This window comes from Plectropomus leopardus, chromosome 5 (assembly GCF_026936395.1).
Source record: "Plectropomus leopardus strain MGB_pleo_1.0 chromosome 5, ASM2693639v1, whole genome shotgun sequence".
NCBI classification, from domain to species: Eukaryota; Metazoa; Chordata; class Actinopteri; order Perciformes; family Serranidae; genus Plectropomus; species Plectropomus leopardus.
The window spans coordinates 17,717,004-17,740,765 of record NC_142180.1 but is presented as its reverse complement, the minus strand read 5'-3'; the positions used below and the strand labels follow the sequence as shown (position 1 = coordinate 17,740,765).

The 23,762-nt window shown below is 40.6% G+C and overlaps 1 protein-coding gene across 5 annotated transcripts in view; it reads left to right on the top strand.

Moving 5' to 3' along the window:
- camsap2a (calmodulin regulated spectrin-associated protein family, member 2a) overlaps positions 1–23,762 on the top strand; it is a 56,756-nt gene that overhangs the window by 26,773 nt on the left and 6,221 nt on the right. For 2 of the 5 annotated variants that reach the window (XM_042515739.2, XM_088077646.1), the window contains exons 5-15: positions 6,141–6,173; positions 7,320–7,461; positions 8,204–8,343; positions 16,944–17,040; positions 17,647–17,743; positions 18,010–18,041; positions 18,153–18,222; positions 18,431–20,492; positions 21,415–21,551; positions 22,225–22,448; positions 23,007–23,079. In XM_042515739.2, coding sequence (XP_042371673.2) covers positions 6,141–6,173; positions 7,320–7,461; positions 8,204–8,343; positions 16,944–17,040; positions 17,647–17,743; positions 18,010–18,041; positions 18,153–18,222; positions 18,431–20,492; positions 21,415–21,551; positions 22,225–22,448; positions 23,007–23,079 — 3,107 coding nt within the window. Of the gene's footprint in view, positions 1–6,140; positions 6,174–7,319; positions 7,462–8,203; positions 8,344–16,943; positions 17,041–17,646; positions 17,744–18,009; positions 18,042–18,152; positions 18,223–18,430; positions 20,493–21,414; positions 21,552–22,224; positions 22,449–22,982; positions 23,080–23,762 lie in introns of all 5 variants that reach the window. The other 3 variants (XM_042515732.2, XM_088077645.1, XM_088077647.1) reach the window with 2 other exon arrangements.

Here is a 23,762-nt window from a genome sequence, read left to right as displayed (position 1 = left end):
CCGTAAAACCCAGCTACCATTGAAGAAAATCTCACTCGCAAATGTCCAAGCTTTAGACAGAAGCTCAGTCTGTATATATTGGATGAAAAAACGAGACATCTTCAACATCATAACATGTTTTTCTACCCTGACAACTGTATGAGCATCGCTCACTTGATTTGTGCCTTAACCAGCAGATCAGTGCTCTCTGGTCTCATTAGGCCAGCAGTCAGTTAGTGCGAGGTCACCCATGTGGGGTCAGGGAGAGGTCCTGCCCGCAGTCCAAATCTGTTATATAACTCTGTGTGTGTGTGTGTGTGTGTGTGTGTGTGTGTGTGTGTGTGTGTGTGTGTGTGTGTGTGTGTGTGTGTGTGTGTGTGTGTGTGTGTGCCTGTTTTATGTATTTGAGTAACTGGAGTATTCTGTGTTTAGATTCTGTAGTTTGACACTGTATTTGCCATTAAACATTCACTGCTTCACTGAATAATGTATTCACACAAAATAGTAGAGGTGTAAGAAAATATTGATACACTATTGCTATATTATATTTTGTGATACTGAATCACTTTTTAGAAGCACTTATCCAATTTGGATTAATAGTTAACCCGTAAAGATTTGTGGCAGTGGTTCATTTTGTGTTGTGATCCATCAGTGTTGTAATCTAACTTCAGCCTTTTGGATCCTTCACTTCAACGTAACAACATATTGTAAACTTAAACAGAAAGAGCACGGGCCTGTGAAACAGACACAGTCCTACAGGGCTCCCTGATAAAATTGACAGTTTTTCTAAAATTAGATTGAAAAAAAATGCATACATTATCACAAAGTATTGAATTGTATCTCCTGTATCATGATACTCATTGTATTGAAGATTCTAGCTATTACACAGCACTACCAAAATTCAACATTAGAGATTTTTATCACCACTTCTACATTTCACAGACAAGTCCATGTTTTTTATATCAGTGCAATCGATTTACAGAGAGAACGGGATACAGCATTGAAAGCAGAGCCCTGTTAATTCTTATGAAAGTTGCTCAGTGGCACATGAAGCCAAAACAGCTTTATTTCCCCAGTTTGAAATTACCCAGTTCTTCCAAATTGTGGGGCACATAGGGCACTAGAGACTTACAACGGCCAAGCATCTAACTTCCAGTTTAGCCCTCCACTAACTTGAATGGGGATTAAAAATGATTAAATCATGTTGGTCTTTGAAATATTATTGGACTGAATCTTGATAGTAAAAAAAATCATTTTGCATGGATTGTGACACTTTAAAAAATTAGCCACTGATTTATAGCTGTCTTTTTTACAAAGTAAATCTATTGGAAAGTCTTCCATGGCATCACGTGATGGACCCAGACATTGTAATTCCATGTTTGGCCATTATGTAATATTGGCGTCAAAGCCTGGCACTGTTCCTGAGGGCTTGGTCAGTGCTACATTTGGCATTATGGTCTGGCAGAGAGGGTCAGACTTGACTTGGCAACTACTACCCATCACTCTGACACAGCAGAGTGACAGTCAGACGAGAGGGAGGAGAGGTGGATGATGTCACACTCATGTCTCCTCTAGTACCATCCTTCATGCTTCTGCTTCTCACCTTCATATCATTTATTATGCACCAACAGCAGTTTTGCAGAAAAAAAGTGACCTTATAGGTTTTTGAATGATGCAAAGTGTTTTTAGTAAGTTTCAGTGACCCCTGAAAGTGACGAACACCCTCAACACGGTAGATAACCCAGTCAATTCAGTTCACACTCATCTGCAGCTGTACATTCTCCTCTCTCTTCTATCATGAATTTCTTTTTTTTTCTACATTTCAGTGTCACCCTGCCCTTGATCGCTACTCCACTCTAGACTCTTCATCTTCTCTATCCTCAGACCCTTCCTCACACCCACCCCTAGGTCATGCCTCCTTTCCTAGCTTCTTCTCTGTCACAGTTTCTGTCAGGCAACACGCTATGACACAACACCGCCAGTGATGCTGCCTTGTAGGAATGTTAAGAGAGTTAAAAAGTCTACCTAAGGGAAATACTGAAACCCTGTCTCTTGTGTTTTAGTCTGCAGATAGTTGAAATGAAGCATTGCAGTGTGTGTGTTCCACTGTGTTTGATGCTGATCTGACCAGTCAGTGTGCAGACGCAGCACTGCATGCCTCAGCTATCCCTCATGAACACACACACTTAGAACTGGTGAAATCGCATCAAAAATAAGTAATCATTTCAGTCATTTGATTTTTGGGGGTTTTTTTTGCTTGTTGATAAAGAAAACTCTTTCCAAAACTGAGTGCTTGAAGTTACATCATTCTTTTTGCAGTGTAGTCACCCTGTCACATGTGGAGACCCGCCTGATCATGATTTGAGTGCCAACACATCTGTCTGTTTGGCCCCCAGGTGTTGGCCCTTCAGTAACATCATCCCTACCCTCAAGGCGGCTCGTGCGGATTGGTGTGTGTGTGCGTGTGTGTGTGCGTGTGTGTGTGTGTGTGTGTGTGTGTTTGTTTTCATGGTGACCATCTCTTATTAGATTATGTAGTTCTACTCTCACAGTTGAATTAAAGTACTCATGTAAAGTACTCACTGCATGTAGCTGCTGAAAGAGAATTTGCTTCTGTCTGAAGTTTAAATAATTTTACTATGAAAGAGCAGTCTTGTTCGTTGCATTATATATATGAAAGTTGGGCCAACTGAACAATTAAAGAAATTATATTGGCCTTTTTTAAAACATCTCTCTGCATATTGTTTACTGGACAGTTTTTGATTGTAATGGCCTTGCTGCCTCAGACAGGACACGTTGCAGAATGACTGATTGCTGTGTTGGCATATGCAAAGCAGACACAGTCAGTATTCTGGGGTTTTAAATGTATTAATGACTTTGCCTCCAGCCTAGTTTTTTTCTTTCTTCTGCCATAAGGAGTTTAAGTTTATATTTTTCATTTGTGTATTAGTTATAAACTGGCATTTATGAGCATAATTTATACTGGGTGGTTAAAAACCCCCACCTTGTTCACTGAATCTCTTTGTCCTTCCTCTGCCTTTGCAGTCAGACCAAAAATATATATATATATATATATATATATATATATATATATATATATATATATATATATATATATATATATATATATATATATATATATATATATACATTTTTTTTCAGTTGCCAATCTAACTATGTAAGTTGTAGTATATTGTGACAGAAATAAAGCACTCATTTTATTCCCTTTTCATTCAGCCCAAACAAAGTCTCAGCATTTATGTTGTAACAAAGTACCTCAAACTCCGCTAATATGCAAAAAATAGTGCACTACTTTTTGTTTGTGTTTATTGCAGATGTCTAGCAGCTCTATCTATCCTTCCTCTATCCCTCCATCACTCCCTACCTCCCCAGACCTCCCTCCTTCTGTCTTTGCAGTATGACTGCAGTGTGAGTCACGCAAGCAGCCTCTCTCTCAGTCAGACAGAGAAACGCTTATCCTCCCAGGACAACACTGTAGAGCTCACCGGGGCAACAGTGTTTTTATTTTAACCTACTGTACTGTACCCAGGGGGTGAGGGTGGGTGGAGGGTCGGAGGGGTGCGTCAGGACAGAGGAGTGAGGACTAATCCTTTTAAGTTGCAAAAGCTGAGCTGCAGCTCAGCTGGACATGTCTGGCTTCAGAGGATGAACTTTGACAGGAAGAGGGAGAGTTGCAGGATGATTGAAGTAGAGATAGATGGGGGTGCATGTGTGTGTACATACGCATGCATGAGTATTGTGTGTGTGTGTGTGTGTGTGTGTGTGCGCGCGCGCATATGCACGTACTCTTCTCTAAGGAGATGATGGATGAGGGCCTTACCTCTCCCCGGGGGTTTGATTGGTGGCTATAACAGATTTTAAACTCTGTTTGACCCTGCTTAGCCCACAGTCTTGGATCATCACTTTACATGCACACTACTTTCAACTCCTCCATCATATTCTCAAACTAACTGGGACAGCAAGGCTTCAAGCCTTGCACACCTTGGCATGTAAGTCTGCGTTGACTTCAGGTGATCATGTGCAGCGGAGTGCAGAGGGCAGAGTTTAGAGTTTATCTCTCTTTCTCTCTCTCTACCTATAAGTACCCTTTGTAATATTGAATTCCTGTGCACTACGGCAAATGGATGTGCCAAGTCAGGAAGCTTAGTCTTGTTTTGACCAACAAATGTCTGGGAGTCTAAATTCTTGTTTTTGATAAAGGTATTATATTTTTAGGGACAACAGATATCTGCTCAAATGCATAGCTCAATAATGGAAGTAGCTTGCATTTACTTCAAGAGAACATTGTAGGATACAGGGTGGGTATTGGACTTATACACTTCAATATTTCTTCACTGTCATCTATATTTTTGCCTCCTCCGACACATCAAGAGAGTCACAATGATGTAGTGATATCAGTTTTAAATGCAGTCCATTCACTGGTAATAGATAAATCTAATTACCCAAAACATTGTTCATTAGATTACAGCACGTGTGTTCCTCTGATGGCATCAGGCTTCTACTATTGACAAAAATTACCATTCAGAGAGCTGTGACGGTAATCAAATCAGGAAAATCCAAGAAAGCTACAACTGATCTTTTCATCCTCTCACTGTCTGTATTATTTTTATTTGGGGGTTTTCAGTACAAAGCGGCTGTACTTTCTCACAAGTCATGGCTCGCCCTTTGAAGTTGAGCACTTGCCAGCCACTTTGAGTGGCACTCACATTCGGTTCTTTGATGCTTGGAGGTAGTGTGGGAATTAGCTATTAACTGAGGCAAGCCTCCACTCTTTTGGAATCAGCTTACATTGTCAGTGGATAGCTGACAGTTTACTTACATTTATGCAGTGGGATTGTTATTTGGTTTCTTTTAGCTGCTGTGTGTGTATAGCCGCTGCTCCATTTCTTTGGGGACAATGAAGAAGACGATGAACAAGATACAGTTCCTGGTTGTGTTGGTGCCATGCAGTGTCCCTTAATTCTGAGATTCATCTTAGCAATTTAAAACTCACATAATTTCTAGTTATGTTTCTCCACACATCAGCAGTGAACCTAGAAGAAATATGGGAATTCAGGAACACCTTTCAAGTCAGTGAGTGTGTCTTTGAAGAAGGATGGATGCAATACAATGTGCCACGTATAATGTGCTACATACGCCCTTTCCACACAGAGCTTCTATGAAGTCCCTCCTTCATGGCACCTTTAAATTTTCACAGAGAGCCAAATGATGGCGTGATCATGCCGCGCCAGTGTTTTAAGTTTAGACTACATGCCAGCATCGCAGATTCAAAGAGGCGTGATGAGGGTGATGTTTACACAGTGGCGTTGGCCTCTGTGTCAGCAGGGCTTTCTAAACAGTAACAATGGCATTAACATTTCAATCACAATCATTAACCATCTCTGTTATATGGCGGCCAATCTTGGATGCTTAGCTGGAAAGGAGCTCCTGAACCTCATTGTTTTACCAATTTATAGAGATTTAAAGCTGCTGTTCTTCTTCTTTGAGTTAGCTGAAAACTGCTAACAACTACTTTTTAAGTCTTCTGTGGTGGGTTGCATGCATAATACGTCATCACAACATCACACTTGTGTCGCCTGTGATCTCGTCCTGCCGGCTGTGCCCGTTTATACAGAGGACATTTCGGTTACTACCTGCTGGCTCAAAGGCGAGACAACTCTCTCCCCCGATTTCGCGATTGCAAAATCGGGGGGAGGTGTCCTGGTAGCTCACTGGGTAGAGTGCATACTGAGCCTATCATAGGCGAAGTCCCTACTGCAGTCACTTGGGTTCATGTCCGGCCCAGGATGTTTGCTGCATGTCCTCCCTTGTCATATCTCTCTGTCACAATTTAAAAGAAATTGACAAGAAATTGTGACTATGAAGTAACCTATATTTGGTCTGGTCACAACTTAACTCTTATTCATCAGAGGTATTAGCAGAAAGATACACACACCAAAATAATCCATTACTTTCATTTAATACAGTTTCAGGGTTATTTGTGTTGTGTGAGCTGCTTTTCGTGAATTCTTAATAACACAGGTTCTCTCCTTTTGATCTTGGTGCTGTCATGTCTTTCCTTGTATTACTAATCGCATTATTAACTAATCTCACTAACAGGTATGTCTTTGTTGTCTTTTTCTGTTGCTATGCTGCCGCAGTCCCCAACCAAGTGGTACATGAAGCTTGTGCCTGTAAGTCAACTAATCAGCGCTATGCTCTTTCATCTATGTATCCACAGTGACCATCTCTGCTCCTTTGCCATCATTTTATCACGTGTGCACATCAACCTGTGACTGCACTCTTACATAAACACAGCTCTCATCTCTCTTTCTCTGTTTTGATTAACAAGTGGTACCTTGTGCTGTTAATGTCTGCCATAAATAAAGCAGTAGAGTGTAAATTATATTATGAATCAGTTCTCCTGTATTCTCAAAAGTCTCTATAGGCTGCAGTTCGGTATAAGGTAATGTTTATGGAAAACTTTAGGATACAAACAGGAATATGTGTATTTGAACTGACATTATCTAACATACTAACTAGTATGTGTGAATGTGAAGAGCCTTGTTAGTGGAACTAGACACCCTTGGGGAATCACTGAAGAGGTCCCAATGGATAAGTCAGAAAAAATGAAAAAAAGATTAATTTTATTAGAATTTCATTTTAGAGATCAGTTGTCTCGGAGCATTTGAAAAGAAATTGTTTCGGAGTTACTGTGCCAGCTCTCGCTGTTATGCCTGTTGTAACACTGTCTCTCTTTACCTCAAACAGTGTGTTTTAGAGGAAAGTCATTTGTTGCTTCAGTTGTATTTGCGCATCGCTTATGTTTACCATAGTGGGTTTTTATTCCCTCTCAGTGGGCCAGCTACGACTGCTTCCTCTGAACAATTGAAACATTTTACTACGCTTACTGCTTGGCTCTTCAACTACTCGGTTACCTTTATACATGAGTAAATCTAATGAAGCCTCAATGTGTTCTAAAGTGTTCAATGCTGCTTTGGAGAGAAAATAAAAATACAGCTGTTGACGTGGCTGCTCCATTATGCATGACTAATTTTGCAGCTGTGAATAATGATTGAATAAAGAAACAAGAGGACATGTTTATCACAATGAAAACTGTAGATGTAGACAGGTTATTGTTGCACAATGGAGCTTGGTCCTGGAGTTCTCAAAGTTTTGATGAATGAGTGCCAATTCACGGAGACAGCATATAATTAAGGGCATTTCATGTCATTTTCAGGGATTGCACAAATTGTTTCTGAGAGCCACTATTGGCTCTATTAGCCAAAGCTGCCCTTTTAACAGCTATGGTTAATAGATTTGTATTTTATGTTACACAGGCTCGCTACAGGAAGGAGCAGGCCTCGACCCAGGTGATTCCCTGGATCCCTCCAGTGGACAACCTGCTGAAAGACAGCACGGACGGCTCGGCCCTGGGTGCTCTGCTGCACTTCTACTGTCCTCAGCTGCTACCATTGGATGGTAAGGAGCTTACAGTTAGTGTGGGCTGTTCTGTGTGTTGGTTTGGGACAGGACGTCCTGTAGTGTAGTACAAGGTGACAGTAATTTATTAGCTCAAGTTAAATGAAAATGCTGTATGTTTCAAACCTGTAAAAGTTTTTTGCCCCTTAAAATCTGTGCGGTAAACATTTGTTTTTAGAACTCATTTCAACTATTTATTCATTAAAAAAAAATCAAACAAAAAAATAGAGTCTGAACCCAGTGGTTCTCTCTTTTTACATACATTATTTGTTTTTATTACTCAAACAATTTTAGCATTTTAGCAGCCCCACCCCTGAATGGTTCAATCAGTTGATCAAAGATTTAACATAATCACATCACTTCACTTATGAAGTCTTTTATCAGTGGGTTCAGTAAACACACACACACACGCACACACACACACACACACACAATACATTTCCACACAGACATGCATTTAATGACCTGAAAACATCAATCATTCAACACTGTTTACTCTTTAAATGTACTAGCACCATTCCACCTACAGATTAACGACATGCAACCCACTGTCATGATAAGTCCGACGTTGATTAACCACAGCAGTTTCTCACTTAAAGATTCTCCACATTGTACTCAAGACACTGCACTCATCTCAGCACACTGAAAACCACCGAGGTGTGCAACACAAGCAGAACTCCTTTAATCATCAAATTCAACTTGACAGCACACTGACACCTGATGGCTCCCTCTGTCCTCCCAGATGTGTGTCTGAAGGAAAACATGACACTGGCTGATCGGCTGTACAACCTGCAGCTCATACAGGACTTCTGCAAAGACAATCTGAACAGCTGCTGCCACTTCAGCCTGGAGGACATGCTCTACGCCTCCTCTACCATCAAGGTACGGCTTAAACCTGCAAGGTTGGAGTTTCATTTCTGAAATGAGATCTGTTTTAGAGTTATTGAACAAGCAAGAGATATTTGGGTTTCCAAATGTGTAGAAATTGTTTGGGAAAGAGGCATTGTCCTTTGTGAGAGTGTATGTTTTGAGAAGTTGGTCTTGTAAGCATAGTTCAATGTTCATTTTAAAGACTTTCAGTTCTTTCCAGTCAAAAATATGCTACATGAGAGAGTAGAAATCTCTGGAGTGACTTGATGCTTGTATTGTGATACTGATCCTGTTTGGTTGGTGTCCAAAGCTTCTCTCTGCAAACCACTTCTCCACTCTGAAATTGCTTTTGCAGTTAGTGTGCAGTCGTCATCACAGACTTGGACAAATATCTGTCAAAATATAAACTGCTGAACTACTGACTTGTAGAAACTGAGCCTTTATAACATGCCAAATGTGTGTGTGCCAGCAGAAAGAAGAAATGCCAATTGTAGTTAGTAGGAAAAAAACCATCTGAAAAAAGAGACCTTATACAAATCTTAGAGTCTTAGTTGGCACATTTACAAAATGACTTGCAAATCAAAACTGTCGAGTTAGACTTAAGTTAATGAGTATTTTCTTAAGCAGATACAAATCCTGTTTATGTTAATTCATTCATGGGTTTTCAACAAAACAGATTAGAAAACCATATGGTATGGTATCTAGTGAGAAAGGCTAAATGAAACAGGAGAAATGGGCAGCTCTGTAGCCCAGTGTGGTGAGTCATGCTGTGGAAAAACCATTCAATCCAAACTATCTGTCTTCACCAACCACAAGCCTGGAGAGCTGTACTGCTCTCCCAGCATGTCTGTTTTTTCATTCTTTTCTCACACACAATTTCCTTGTCTTTCTTTATTAATTTCCTTCTTTAATTTCCTTTCCTTTTTCCCCATTCATTCTTTCTTTTCTAATTTGCTTCTCTAACTTGTTAATTCACTTCGTCCCCTCCTTTCTTTCTGTCTTTTTTGTTTCATTCTGACTGTCATCATTTGCCTTCTCAGACAGTCATTGTCTTTCTTTTACTGACTCACTGCTTTTCTGTCTCTTGCTCACAGCTCGCTTTACATTTCAGTCAGGAAGGATAGACGGATGACATAAAGATAATTTTTTGATACAGATTACAGGTGTACAGATTAACGATAATATGTGACGATTAAGATTGGATAAAAAAGATAAATCCCCCCGTGGAGTCCAGACACTCGTGGTGGTAGTGGCTGCTCACTCTGATGAGACTGATAGACAAGCTGTTATTGCCCGTCAGACAATAACAGCTTGAAATCGTGACTGAAAATAGGTGAAAGGAGTAGAAACAAATTACTGGCTTAAACAGGCAAAAGTGTCATCTTTCTCAATAAACTTTTGTTAGAGCTTCAAATCCTCTTGTCTTATGCCAGCATCCCCACTGTGTGTTCCATATCTGCTACTGGACTGAGATTATTCAGTGTTTCCCATAAAATTAGACTGTATGTGGCGTTTGTGTATCCCTTTATATCATTCTTTGTCCCCTCTCTAAATGCTAAGGTTTTTGTGGGTCCGTGAACGCAGCGCAGATGGGACTCTTCATGCTTTATTTTTTTTCCTCAGTAGCAGTTTGTGGCTCTCAGGGGGGATAATTGGCCTGCTGATCCATTTGGAGCTGATCAGATCGATGGATGAGAGAAGGAGCAGTACGAACACTTAAGTTTGACCTGATGTTTTGCTGCTCCATCTGTGCCCAGAGTCCGCTCTGTACTCTGAAAGTATGGCGCAATAAATGACCAAATAGTATTTACATGAATAAACCAACAGCGCTCCTGACGAAAGGTCAGGCTCCAAAAATAGAACATCTATTGGCGCCGGCAGATGTTGTAATCATGGATGGACGCCATAAATAAATGAATGTTGGGAAAGCCCTGTTATTGATTGTAATTTATTGGCATGGGAATGTCTGATGTTGCTGGAGTGCACTTGTCATAGAAAATATAGGATCTGAGATCAACCAAAGTCTCATAAAACAAGTGTGAGTAGCTGTGACCTCCATGTCAAAGTTTCCTATAGGGCCGCCAGAGAGTCGGGAAATGTTTCTGAACCGACACAACTTTTTTCTAAGTCAATTCTTAGATGTAGTTTTAGTGTTGTGTTGTTTTACTTTACTCAGTTGGTAGTTAAAAGCTGTTATTATTGTCCTTATTCTTGCCCAAGTCCAGTGTTGCCGGATTTATGGGAAAGAAAGTCTTAAGTTTGCAAAACACATGCTACATTTATGCATTGTGTGAGTGTACATAAATAATAATCTATTTATGTAAAAGATCAGTGTTTGCTGTAAAAATAATGTTCTATTTATTTTCATGAATGACTTTTTCTCAGCAGAAAACCTTCTAATGAAATAGCCACAATTCCCACAAAGTCCCAAAACAGTGACTCTCACTGCTCCACCACACAAAAGGCACGATGTGTCCGGTGGTTTGGTGTTACTCTTCATGAGCGCTGCGCTTTTGTATTTGTCCCTGTTGTGTCTATCTCAGTGTGTTTTGCCTTAGAGCTGCATAAGCAGTAAAAAGGTTGATGTGATTGGATGACTTTGACTGTGCCTCAGCATGTCCTCTGACGGAGAGCTGTTGTTCTCAGCACAAGTCTGAGCATGGGTCGCTAAAAGGACAACCTTCAGCGGACTGTGTAAACTGACTAAACATCAGCTTAGAGACATTTTAAACTTAAAAACATGCTGTTTACAGTGCAGCTGTAGCCATGTCTTCATCCTGATGCAGAGCATTTTTCACACAGTTGATTCATTTTATCAGTCCACTGAGTTGAATCGATTAGATGGACTTTGTGGACACTGATGTAAGACTTCTCTAATAGTAATGGAAATATTCTTTTATTATAAACTGGAATTGGTTCTTCATATCAAATCAGATAATAGTAGTGGTGAGATGGATAATGTGATAGATAAATTGAATACTTTATCAATCTCACACTACAAGCAGCTCACACACATTATCTAAACATATGGCATTAAAAAAAAATAATTGAGTCATTTGAACCTGCCAGTAGCAGTATTTTGCTGACACTGATTTCACAAGGGATAATATAAAAAAAAATCCCAACAGGGCAAATCTGTTGCCTGAGATCAGCAGTGCAGCCAGAACTGCACACAGAACCGGTTACATTCAGTAACCTTGACCCAGTTTCCAGGCAGTCACACCCTCAGTGGCTGTACACCATGGCCCGTCATACTAATGGAGACCTTATTATAGAGATTGAGACATTAGTGGGGAGGGGAAGTGAGAGAGGTGTTGATGTGGAAGAAAATGGAAACAGGAGAGATGAGACAAGGAGGCGCGATAACACTTACACCAGTAGGGTCTGAGACTGTGAGAGAGGAGATGGATGAGACAGAGGGAGAGGGAAGGAGGAGGAACCGCATCTTTTAGAAACTTAAGAATGACTATTACTGAAGCATCGCCACAGACAAACAAAGAGGCGCACACAATGGTAATATCACACACAACTGAAAGTGTCCCCGTGCTAATCCTTCCATTTAATGGGATTAATCTGTGAGGTTTTCCATTTAGAATGGAGAACATTAAACTATAATGAAAAACATATGGATATTTTGCTCAAAATTTAACCAAAATTTAGCAATATATGTTAATTATGGCTGCAACCTACTGGTATATTATTTTTTCTACCTATTGTCCTTTCTAACACCTCTTATGATTCCCCAGTGCCTGTGAATACTCAGATGTCTTGTTTTGTTCAAAACCAAAAAACAAATATATTCCTTTTTTAAAAAATCATACATAACGAGGAAAAGCAGCCCAAAAAACTACACATTTGAGAAACAGGAACAAGAGAAGATTTACCAGAAAAACAGTTGAAACAATTAAAGGATTCTCAAATTATCTGCCTTGATCAACTAATTAATAAATGTCCTAATTGTTTCAGCACTAGTGTTAATACATAAGTTGTTAAATGTTTCTAGGTTAAAAAATAAGTAAAAGTGATAGAGGACAGTAATTTGACTGCTTAGCTGCAGCATTACCATGGACAACATCAACAAATCCTGAGAGAAAGAAAGACAAGATGTAGCTTATGTCTGTTAGACACTTTAATAGATATTATCAGTCATGCAGAGAAATCAGATATGTGCAGAGATTTGGAAATGAGAATGAAACCTTTACAGCCTGTGAAGGCTGAGTAAGTGTAAGTGTCTTCATGCTCACTCACGCACACACACACACACACACACACACACACACACACACACACACACACACACACACACACACACACACACACACACACACACACACACACACACACCAGTCTGTGTGGCATCTCCATGTCAGGCTGAATATGTATAGCACTGCTATACATATAAAATATAAAACACAACATTTTGAATGTTTGGTGAATACAAGATCAGTACGCATTATATTCAGTATGTCTCCATAAGAGACAACAGACTAGCCTTTAGTCCACAACCCCCAAAAGCCATAAAATACACACACTACCGAGGGCTATTCTTGACTAATGGACACCAGGCTAGTAAATCATGCCAACCCACTCCCATTTACTGGCTCTTCATTTAATTAATTCACAGCGCATCTAAATTACCATCTGTGGATCCAAGAAAGAAATGAAATTCACCAGCTTTGGGATTTTGCCAGCATTTGCTTCTTCTTTACCAGGAGGATTGTAGCGGCAGATGTGCTGAGGTTGCCCTGAGGAAGGCTATTAACACACTTACTGTAATTCATAAACTTGCTCCTCAAGTCTGTAGATCATCATCAGTCTGCCTGTTATATATCAGTAATGACAGATGTACAGAATGGTCCACTGCTTGGTATCAGCTGAAAAAGTGGCAGACAGTATTATGCTGCGGTACACTTACTTCAAAAGATGGGGGTTGGAGCTGGGAATGGCGTCACACCCGAGTTGACCTTGTTCCAATACAACAAGCCGGAAAACAAAGACGTTGTTAGCAATACCAAGTTAGTCATTGTTAGCAGTCCAGTTGATAACAAAGCATTAATCTGTATTTTTCTGCATAAAAAAACAAAGCAAAATGTCTACAGATAGAAGTATGACAAAATTGCGTGTGCAGCCATTGTAATGACAATAATAAGACAGAAGTGCTAATAAACACTGTATTACTACAGCTTTTACTGCTGTTGACGCATAGCAGCCGTATTGGATTTTGAGGTTGGGGTCATTGAGGTTCTTCCGACAGTTTAAATTTACAACCGGGAACTTGGAAATTCTGACTTCCCACAGCAAATAAAATGCATTATTACAAATCATCTAAGTTAAAAAAACCAATATATGTTTGTAACTATTGCTCCTATTAAAACACAGACCAGATTCTCTGTTTTATTTATAGATATTGTTTTATGTTGCATTTGACACATTAGTTTAATGGCTAATTCGCAGTGGGTGTTGCTCTGGGATGAGCCTCAGTTTCTGGACCACCATCAGATAAAGAGTGCAACGATCATTCAAGTAATCATTATCGGTTTTTGCAATTTTTGTTTGTAACTTGAGGCGTTCGTGTCTCATGTCCGTGTGGCCACTTTTGGAAATGTACGCATTTAAGTTCATTCTTCTTTGTATGTTTTTGTGGTTGTTGTTGTTGTTGTTGTTGTTTTTAAACTTTAGAAGGGTTTTTCTCTGGGCAACTAAGTGCACCCTGATAAAGTTGGCAGCAAATCAGAAGAGTGGGTTTTCCAAATTGAGTCTGTCTGGCTGCAGGATCTAGATCCTTTAATCAACCCTCTGGCCCAATGACTGTTGACATAAATGCCCAGTAAATTCTCAGTGTGTGTCTCAGCCTTGTGTCTTGCCGAGTTGGATAAAATTCTTAGGGTGTTTTATGTGCATTTGTATGTATGCAAACTCTTTACACTGACAGTGTATTTACATGTTACACCGTTCATGAGTGCATGTGTAGCACTGTTTGTGCCCATCCCTGTGCAGTGGATTAGCTCCCTCCACCCCCTTCTTAACCCCGAGCTCTCTTCTAGTAATCACCAATCAGGTTGCTGTTTTCATCCTGACTGTGACACACACTGACACTCAAATCTCCAAACAAGACTGATCTGGCAACGCTGCAGCCTTGGCAGAGGTAGCAATGCCAGTCAACGGGGAAGATAAGCGTAGTGTTGGTGTGGTGGTTGGTTGTTTGTGGATGTGTGTGAGTGTGTGTGACTGCTGGTATTACGCGATCACACTCACACCTGGTGTGTCAGTAGTAGTCAGACGGGCAAATGGGAAGAGAGAAGTCAGGTTGGGCTTTTGCCACCAATCCCAGCTGGGAGGACGATAGGAGGTCTTTGTCTCTCTGTTTCTTTATTCCTTTTTTTCCCTTATTTTCCCTTTCTGGTTCTTTTTCTTTTTTTTGTCTTAAGCCACTGGGGAATGCTTCACATGCTGAACGCACCAAAAGGTAATCTGCATTTTGGTATTTGATTAGTTGTTTGTCAGCAATTCAATGCTAAAGAGTTATTTTACTCCAGAGTTAACAGGAGGTCAAACGTAACAAAAAAACATAGGTTGAAAAAGGTGATTGAAAACATGAAAAAGTTAATATAGAGATGAAGAAATGTAGCAGTAGTAGGCAACTGTTCAGTTTGCATATAAAGGTGATAACTCATTATTTTTCTGCTTAATTTGGTAACCATGTGCATTGCAGCTTGCCACACATAGATTTTGTTATAGAGACACACCTTTTTACATGTTTGCAGCTCTGCCTTCTAGCATGTGAGAAAACAAAAAAGAGTCCAAAAAAATCTGCTAAAATGCTGCAGTAACACCCAAGGGAAACCACTGCTACTGGTGTTAATTGCCTCCGCCCCTCCTGCTGTGCTTTTGGGCTGCGGTTGAGGGGCTTGTGGGATGTATGTATGATGTCTGTGTGCGGTTGTTGGTGTGAGCTTGGTGGAACGAAATATTGCTGATGAGGTAAATCAGGTATCTTTAGAGCTGAGCCATGCAGCATTGTCTTTGTCTGGAGACCATGGAGTGAGGGCGGGGAGGGGGCGTGTTTCCTCAAGGTCGTCCCTGCTTCACTGCACTTGCTTTGCATATTGTGTGCACGTGTGCATATGTAAGTGAGTGCCGGTATGTTAACAGCAAAAAAGAGACCCAGTTTGCCTTAATGAGTGATTAAAATTCACTCTTGAAATACAGTATGTAGAAGTGGATACAAATCTAGTAATGATAATGATAATCTTTATTGTCCAGAAATGTGGAAATTTCCCTTTGGCTTAACCAGTTGGCTCAAACACATGGTAGAAAAATCACAATATATGCAATAAATAAAACAACATACACAGTACAGACAAAAATAACAGACATGGATCTAGTGTGAATGGTGTTAGGAATTTAGCAGAGGTTATTGCATTTGCTATGAAAGACTTTCTGTAAATGTTCTTGGTTGCTGCAGCAGTTCTAGCATCTCCCCTAGGGGAATTTTGAGAATTCTTTAAAAAGGGGATAAACGGTTTTAGTGGATTAACTTGTTTTCGATTGGAGGAATTTGACTTATTCTTGGTTTTGTTTCAAGTTGAAGCTTTTAAAAAGAATGGTTCTCAAAAGTTTTTATTTCACTCAAGACAGTACAAATATTTACTCATTAAAATGCAGTAATTTGACTAAAAGTGAGACTGAACGGACTTTTCAACAGTGTTGACCATGAGAGCAACAGAAAAATGAGTTTACGGCTACATCGTTTATTGCTCTCTATTATACAGTGCAGCTCTAGTGTGATGCTTTTCATAGCCCACAAATGTTTCCATTGTTGTAAGGAACAAAAGCGACAGTGGTTTTGGGGGAAATGTGATACTGAGGAAAATGACATTGGGAGAAGGATATTTCTGCAGTGCAGTGTCCTCAAGCAGTTTGACCTCCCACTGTATGCTGACCTGATTCAGACATGGACACGACCAGGCACAGCAGTGGCAAAGATCCTTCAACATTTCCTACCTGATCCAATTCAGGTTGGCTGGTGGACTACATGCTTGTGATTGAGAACAGAAAAAAATAGCTGACCTCTATTTTATAAATTAGGTTAATGCCTTAATCACTCCTCTGCTTCCACAGGTACTATTGACATAATTATTTAAGTGGAAGATCTAGCATGTGAAAAGCCATGATGTTGGTTCCTTACCTCGATCTGATTCTGTCAGAAAAGCCATTCTTCATTTTACTTAAATGTTATTCATTTTTGGAATATGCCTTGCTGAAAAGGATGATCAATATAGATCCATCATAAAATACTCCACTGCAGGTTGAACTATGAAGCATCTCTCCCTGAAGAGGATACTCTGTGAAATGGAGAAGATTGGTGAATTATTTATTTGCAGACTGGAAGACATAAGTATTACTCATCCACTCAGGTTCCCTGAAGGGTTAACAGAGACGCCTGCTGGAGAAATTGGTACAATGCAATCACATGGCAGGCATTACTGTGGATGAAGTCACAACTGGACACTTCAGAATTTGTTCATTGTAACAGACACTGTGCTAAGTGATTATATATTATCCAGTTTCATGATTTTCATCACAGTCTTGTTTGTATATATTTTTTTCAGAATAACTACTTGGTGTTCATGGCAGAGCTGTTCTGGTGGTTTGAGGTGGTAAAGCCGTCTTTTGTGAAACCAAGATTGCTGGACAATGAAGGCAAAGGCAAGTTTAATATTCTCTTTATCTTACTAAATGTCATTTGAAGAACATCTTGCAAGTGAGACTATTTCTCTGTCTGAGCAACACAAAGACCGATGCACACTTTCATAACTACACTATTGCAACACTCTTTTTCGGGGTCTAATGTGGAATACAACAGATCAGTTACCATTAATTAAAAATTCTGCTACACACTTGCTGTCTATGACCAAAAGAAGAACATACATTATGCCTATTAGAAAGTCTGTACACAGGTTACCTCTCAGAAATGCCTTTGGGAATATAAAAGAGGAATGCCCCTCAGACCCTCCGCTCCTTTCCTTTAGTTGTTCCACAAAACAACAAAAACATTTGGCAATGCTACTTTCAGCCATTACACTATATACCACTGGAACACCTTTCAGAAGAGCAGTTTGATTGATGACTTAAATGCTGACCATATGATAACATTTACAGTCGCAATAGCAACTTTTCTGTCATGTGTAGAAAGAGATATTGGTAGAGGTATCTGTTGACATAGTTTATCTGAATATGCAAAGCAAAGTAATTATTACATTGTTTACTGTGAAAGCACATTTTGATCTGTTTGTCTCTGTTTTCTCACCTTAGATCCCTCATCCTTGTTGAAGAATATACCAGCCATCCCCATCTCCAAGGCAACCAAAAGGAGCTTCATGGAAAGACCCCCAAGTCCTGAAAGACCCAGGTTTGCAAATTCAAAGAATGACATTCGTCGTAAAACTGTAACCTACTAAAAGAGGGCAGGGCATTTCATTCCCATTCAAGTGTAGCTGTTTGTTTGTAGGCAGCTTGCAGGTTTGAATACATCGGACTGATTAAGCCAAATAAGATCAGCTCATACAGCAAAATCATTATTTGTACTACTTTGTATTTGAACTAAAGATAAAAAGGACAATGATATTATATATTACAATCTATAACATGTCTATTACTCTGTCTCTCATTATGTAGTTTGCCCCTCCGACCCCAGCCTCGAAACTCAGGTGATTTTTATGTATTTATTTCCATCCTTTTTGAATCATAATTGTATTATTATCAAATTTTAATAACCTGTAGGCACAAGGTTTTGATTCTTTCTTACTTGTGTCATCCAGGAGAGATCAAGAGGTCAACCTCAATGTCCTTTGTTGACGGCAACCTCGGCACTTGGCCCAAAGAGAAAAGGTTGGTAATATCATGGTGCTGTTAATGTGCTGCTCATTATAAATATCCTATCCACAAGAGAATGAATTATCCCATGGGGATTAAGAAAAGCATATTGTGATGTTGCCAAAGTGAAATCTTTCCTCAAATTATCTTGTACAATTTAGAAATATAAATGCAAAAAGTATCTGAAGATTAAATTATGTTTCCTTTTTGTTTTTCTGTTAAGGTCTGGGCCTTATGGAGTGTCTTTTGACATCCCCTTTGACAAAGAAGACTCTGCTTCTGTTGGTCTTTCCTCCACACGTGGCATGGTCAGGTCTGTGAGCACTGATGATGGTTCTGGTTTTAAAGTCCACCACCTGCCCCGTGGAATGAAGCGTAACTTGTCTTTCCAGCCAGTGAACGGGCAGAGTGTTGGCATTGAGGAGGAGGGCTGCCCAGACAGCCTGGCTGGTATGGAGCCTAGCAGGCGAGCATTCCCCAACGGACATGGCAATGTCATGGCAACAACTCCCTCCATGGAGGAAGCCCTTCAGATTATCCATAGCCCAAATAGGCCCCCGCTAGAGGGGATCAACAATGGTTTCTTCCTGCACACTCAGGACCACGGGGGTGCTGTCAGCGTCTTGGAGCCACTGTCAGAGTCGGACTCCAAAGGGCCTCTGAGCACCACAGACACCACCGAGGTGGACACTGGCATCCATATCCGCACAGAAGACATGCTGGATGAGGATTCCTCTCTGAAAGACTGCTCTGTGAACATGGACCTGGATATGGACACGCCAAGTCCCTGCCCCAGCAATCAGAGCAAATCCCCCTCAGGAGTGAAGATGACCAGCTTTGCTGAACAGAAGATGAAGAAGCATGCTCCATCATTGCCAGACTCAGGGAGGTGCAGTAGCAGCTCCCTCAAGACCACTCCTGAGGGCTCTGACTTTGGTCTCCCATTATCCGTCTCCTGGGCCCCAACTCCTGAGCACAGCCCCATCCATCAACAAACCACCCCACCCCTCACTGCTCAAGCATCGCCCACACCTGTACAACTTCCAGCCAATGACCCCGCTCAGGTCATGGCTACAGAGATGGTGCAGCTGAGGATGAGGCTGGAGGAGAAGCGCAAAGCCATCGAAGCACAGAAGAAGAAAGTGGAGGCTGCTTTTACAAGGCATCGGCAAAAAATGGGTCATTCTGCATTTCTCAATGTGGTAAAGAGAAAAGGAGACGGAGCTGCCAGCGGAGAGGAAGGGGGGAAAATTGAGGGAGAAGGCAAGGCAGCAAGTCCCACCTTCAAATTTGGGAGGAGCAAGGCAGACACACCTGATGGGGCAGAGCAAAGCAGCACAGCCTCTTGTTGGACAAAATCACCTGGTGCAGGAGAGGAAGGTGGTCAAAGCCATGCTCAGCCAACTGAGGTAGATCTCACCGAGTATACACGTTCTATAGAGAAACTCAACCATTCATTAGCCTTCCTTCAGACTGAGATGCAGCGACTGGCTCAGCAGCAGGAAGTGATCATGGCCATGAGGGAGCAACAACATCAGCAGGCGTGGGTCATCCCTGCTCCACATACAAACCCGTCACCACAAAAACACAGTCGAGCTGTTACTCGATCCTCAGGACCCTCTTCTCCTGCAGACTCCCCCCGTTCCACACACCGCTCTCCAACCAGCATCAAGCGCAAATCTGCCTCCTTCCATTCACGCAATCCCCGCACCGCTCGACCCAGTGAGCTGAAGCTAGCCCCTTATAACCGAGTCCTAACTGCCCCGCAATCTGTTGACAGCATCCCAAGGCTACGTAGATTTTCTCCCTGCCAACCGTTGGCAAGCTCCTTTGTTTACTTGGGGGAGCAACCAGCAACTGCCAGTCCGGAGAGCTCAGATGGAGATAAAAACAAGGAGACAGAGTCACTCCTTTCCCCAGAGAAGGAGATTGCCAGTATACGTGTAGCCAACTCACCGCCCAGCTCCCCCAGCCTGCAGAACAAAAGGGAAGAAACAGAAGCAGATTCAGTTCAGAAAACAGTTGCAGATCTGAAACCTACTATAGAGTCAACATTTCCTGAGGTTCTGGCCCACCCTGTGGTAGAGACCTTCACAGTAACACCAACAGAGATCCCTCCCCAGCCAGAAGCCTCAGGACAAGTCAAGAGCAGCTTGATTGAGGTTCCTCTGTCAGTTGTGAAGCCACTGGAGGATCTCACACTTGATGATGGTTTGGAGATGCAGCAGGGTGAAGAGGAAGGCCCAGATCAGGATCAGAAGATGTGTCGCGGTTTTTTCTTCAAGGTAAGCTGTTGATTTAAAGACCTGTCACCAGTGTCTGTATTTTGTTGCATTCAGTGAATTTGCACAGATCTCAAATGTGTGTAGAGAGTACAGTTATTCAGGAGAGTTGAATGAAACTTTACCAGTCCATGTTTCTGTAGATGCAACAGGACACCTCAGGACAGGACACAACATGACTTGACACAGTCTGATAAGATGATAAAATACGTCATGATACGACAATTTGATATTATTTAATACAATGCAGTATGATAAGATATGATATGATACAGCACATCATGATACAATACTTGAACTCTGCCCTGAAGCTTAAAGGCGGCCTCAACAAATGAGAACAAAGAACCAGCAGCATACATCAGAAAATCACAGCATCCTGGTCGCAACCTTGCAACACCACAGGAAGATGCAGAGGAAAAAAAAGGAAATTACATTTGAACCTGGGGCAGCCATTTTTGTTTTTATCAGGATACACTCTTCCCAACACGAGATGATGAATGGTTCAGGAAACAAGTTAGCTGAGAAAAGCGTCATCTTCCCATTTATAGGTTGTAAGATATCTTGCTAGCTGCAGTCTGAGCTATATGTAGGTCATAAAACTGGGGCTGTTGTGAATAATTCAGGCCCAGCTGTGGAAATAAGGGTTAGGGAATGGTTGAATAGATGCTGAACGTGAGGTTGGATTCAAGGGGATGAGTAAAGGATGTTGAAATAAAACTCTAGATGTCACAAGTCAGTTTGTAATGAAATTAGCAGCCAGTTGTGCCTATGTTGGAAACATTATTTAAAGAGGATCACACAATAATGTGTGTCACGGCCATAAAAGCTCAGCTTTTGTTAATTAATGAAGAGCAGCTACTGTATTGATATTCTCCAAATGTTACTGGGTTTTAATGGAACTCAATGTATTTCCCACGTGACCCAGGCGGATGGAAAGGCAGAGGAGAATATGGCTCAGAAGAGAGCTGCACTTTTGGAGAAAAGGATGAGGAGGGAGAAGGAGAGCCAGCAGAGGAAGATGCAGCAGGAGGCTGAGTTGGAGCAGAAGAAGGAGGAAGCTCGGTATGTTCAGACATCAGGAAAATAAGTCCATACACATTTTCAGAGCATGCAGGTGTGTTCTTTTTTTTGTTCTGGCAAAAGTACATTAATTTACGCAGATCATCAATAAATGAAAATCCATCATTAGACATGGTGATTACTAAATAACAAAAAGTCACTTTTTGCCAATTTCTTTATATGTTGTGGTCTTTTTTTTTAATGAGATGTATTTGTTTATAATGACAAAATGAAAATGCATAAACACATTTACAACCATATGGATATAAAAATATATTGAGCATGAAAAAAGTAAATACATAAATTAAAATATACAAACAATTACTTTTTTTTAATCAATGAAGGATACATATAAGTAAGTGCCGTCTTTTTTTTTTAGTCTTTTCTTTGTCTCCTTTTATCCTTTTTTTGTTGTAAATTTTAAAATAAAACTTATAAAGTGGATCGCTCCACTGCTGTCCGGAAACTTACTAGCAAACTGATTTGCATTATGAAGAAAGTGTGGCCTCTGATTGTCAAATATTGAAAAAATAAATAAAATAACAATTTATTTACAATTTCTAACATGACTTTAGTTTGTAATACCTATAAAACTCAGTACTGCAATATAAAACTTTTACTTTTATAGTATTTCTCCGCACTGACTTCCTCTCATCCCTCGATTCTGTCTGTTCAGACTGAAAGCAGAGGAGGAGCGCATCAGGAAGGAAGAAGACAGGGCGCGGAGGGAGTTCATCAAACAGGAGTATCTCAGGAGGAAGCAGTTGAAACTGATGGAGGACATGGACACTGTCATCAAGCCTCGACCAGCTGGTGGGGCCAAGCAAAAGCGGGGCCGTCCCAAGTCCATCCATCGCGACAGCCTGGATTCCCCCAAAACCCCTGTCAGAGCTGCCACAGGTAACCATGGTAACCCCACTCATGGTCATCCCATCTGCGCAATATGTGTCCCTCTGCCGCTTTGCTTTGTGCCACTTGAAAATGTCTTATCACATTTATCACACACTTAATTAAGTTATTCAAGTTTAAAATTATGAAATTTAAGGTAAACTTAAATTAAGTTATTATTACAAATTAACTTTGTTGTATCTAATGTTTACCAGGCCCAAAACAAAACAGTTGGACTTGAAATTTGAACTTAAACATAATGATACACTAAAGGAGCAATGCAACGCTAAGTTTTTTTTGTTTTGTTTTTTATATGTAATTGAAATTAAGTCGTATACTTTGTGTATCAGTGTATGTTTATGCATGTCATGTTAGGGTGTGTCAATGTGAATTTTGTGTGTGTTACTGAATATAAGAGGTCATTTTAGTCTTTACACTGAGGTTGCATTGCTCTGTAACAGGGTTGGCACAAAGCACAGTGTTGTCGGTGTGTCATGGTGTTGGTGTAACTGTGTCGTGCTGTGCAACATCTCGTCTCACATCCAGGTTCACGCCAACGTGTCTTTTCAGTCTCCAGCTTGTCCCTTGCTTCCCTCAACCTGGGAGACAACGACAGTGTTCACTCTGAGAAGAGATCACCAAGGTGAGATGTTTTTTTCTACAGCTGCCAGTGTACCATGTGAAACACAATAAAATGGGTGGTATTTGGTGTAGCCTTTTAATTTTGACTTTTGTTTTTGTTTCAATGTAATTTTGATGTTTTCAGGAGAGATTTCCTGAGATTTATTACTTCCGAATACAAAATTCTGATTCAGGAAAAGAGCAGTGGGGTATGTTTTGTATAAACATGATATGTGAGAAAAAAATCTGCATTCATTTCAGTTTATTGTTTCCTGCACAATCTCAGAGTGAAATGTAGATTAAGCATTCTGCTAACGCTGGGTATCACACATCATTTTATCTTGGTTCACCTGTTTTAAGAGGTACAGATACTAAGCCATTGTAGAGGAGCACGTAGATCTATGGAAAATATGTAAAGTAAATGCACACTTAATTGTGCAGAGCAGAAATGGATGCTGCAATGCCCTCTTTAGGTTGAATCCTCAAGTCTGTGATCACACAAATTTTACAGCAAGTGTTGGTGAAAATTACCTTCTGTGACATCACTGGTTGGGATTTAGCCAGACATAAATTTGAATGGACCTGTTTTAATAATGCCAAGACATTTTATTTGTAACCTGAAAACATCTGAGAAACTTTGACTTTTGACTCTTCAACTGTTTATGTGCAGTAATGCTGATATTTTCTGACCTTGCTTGTTTTCGT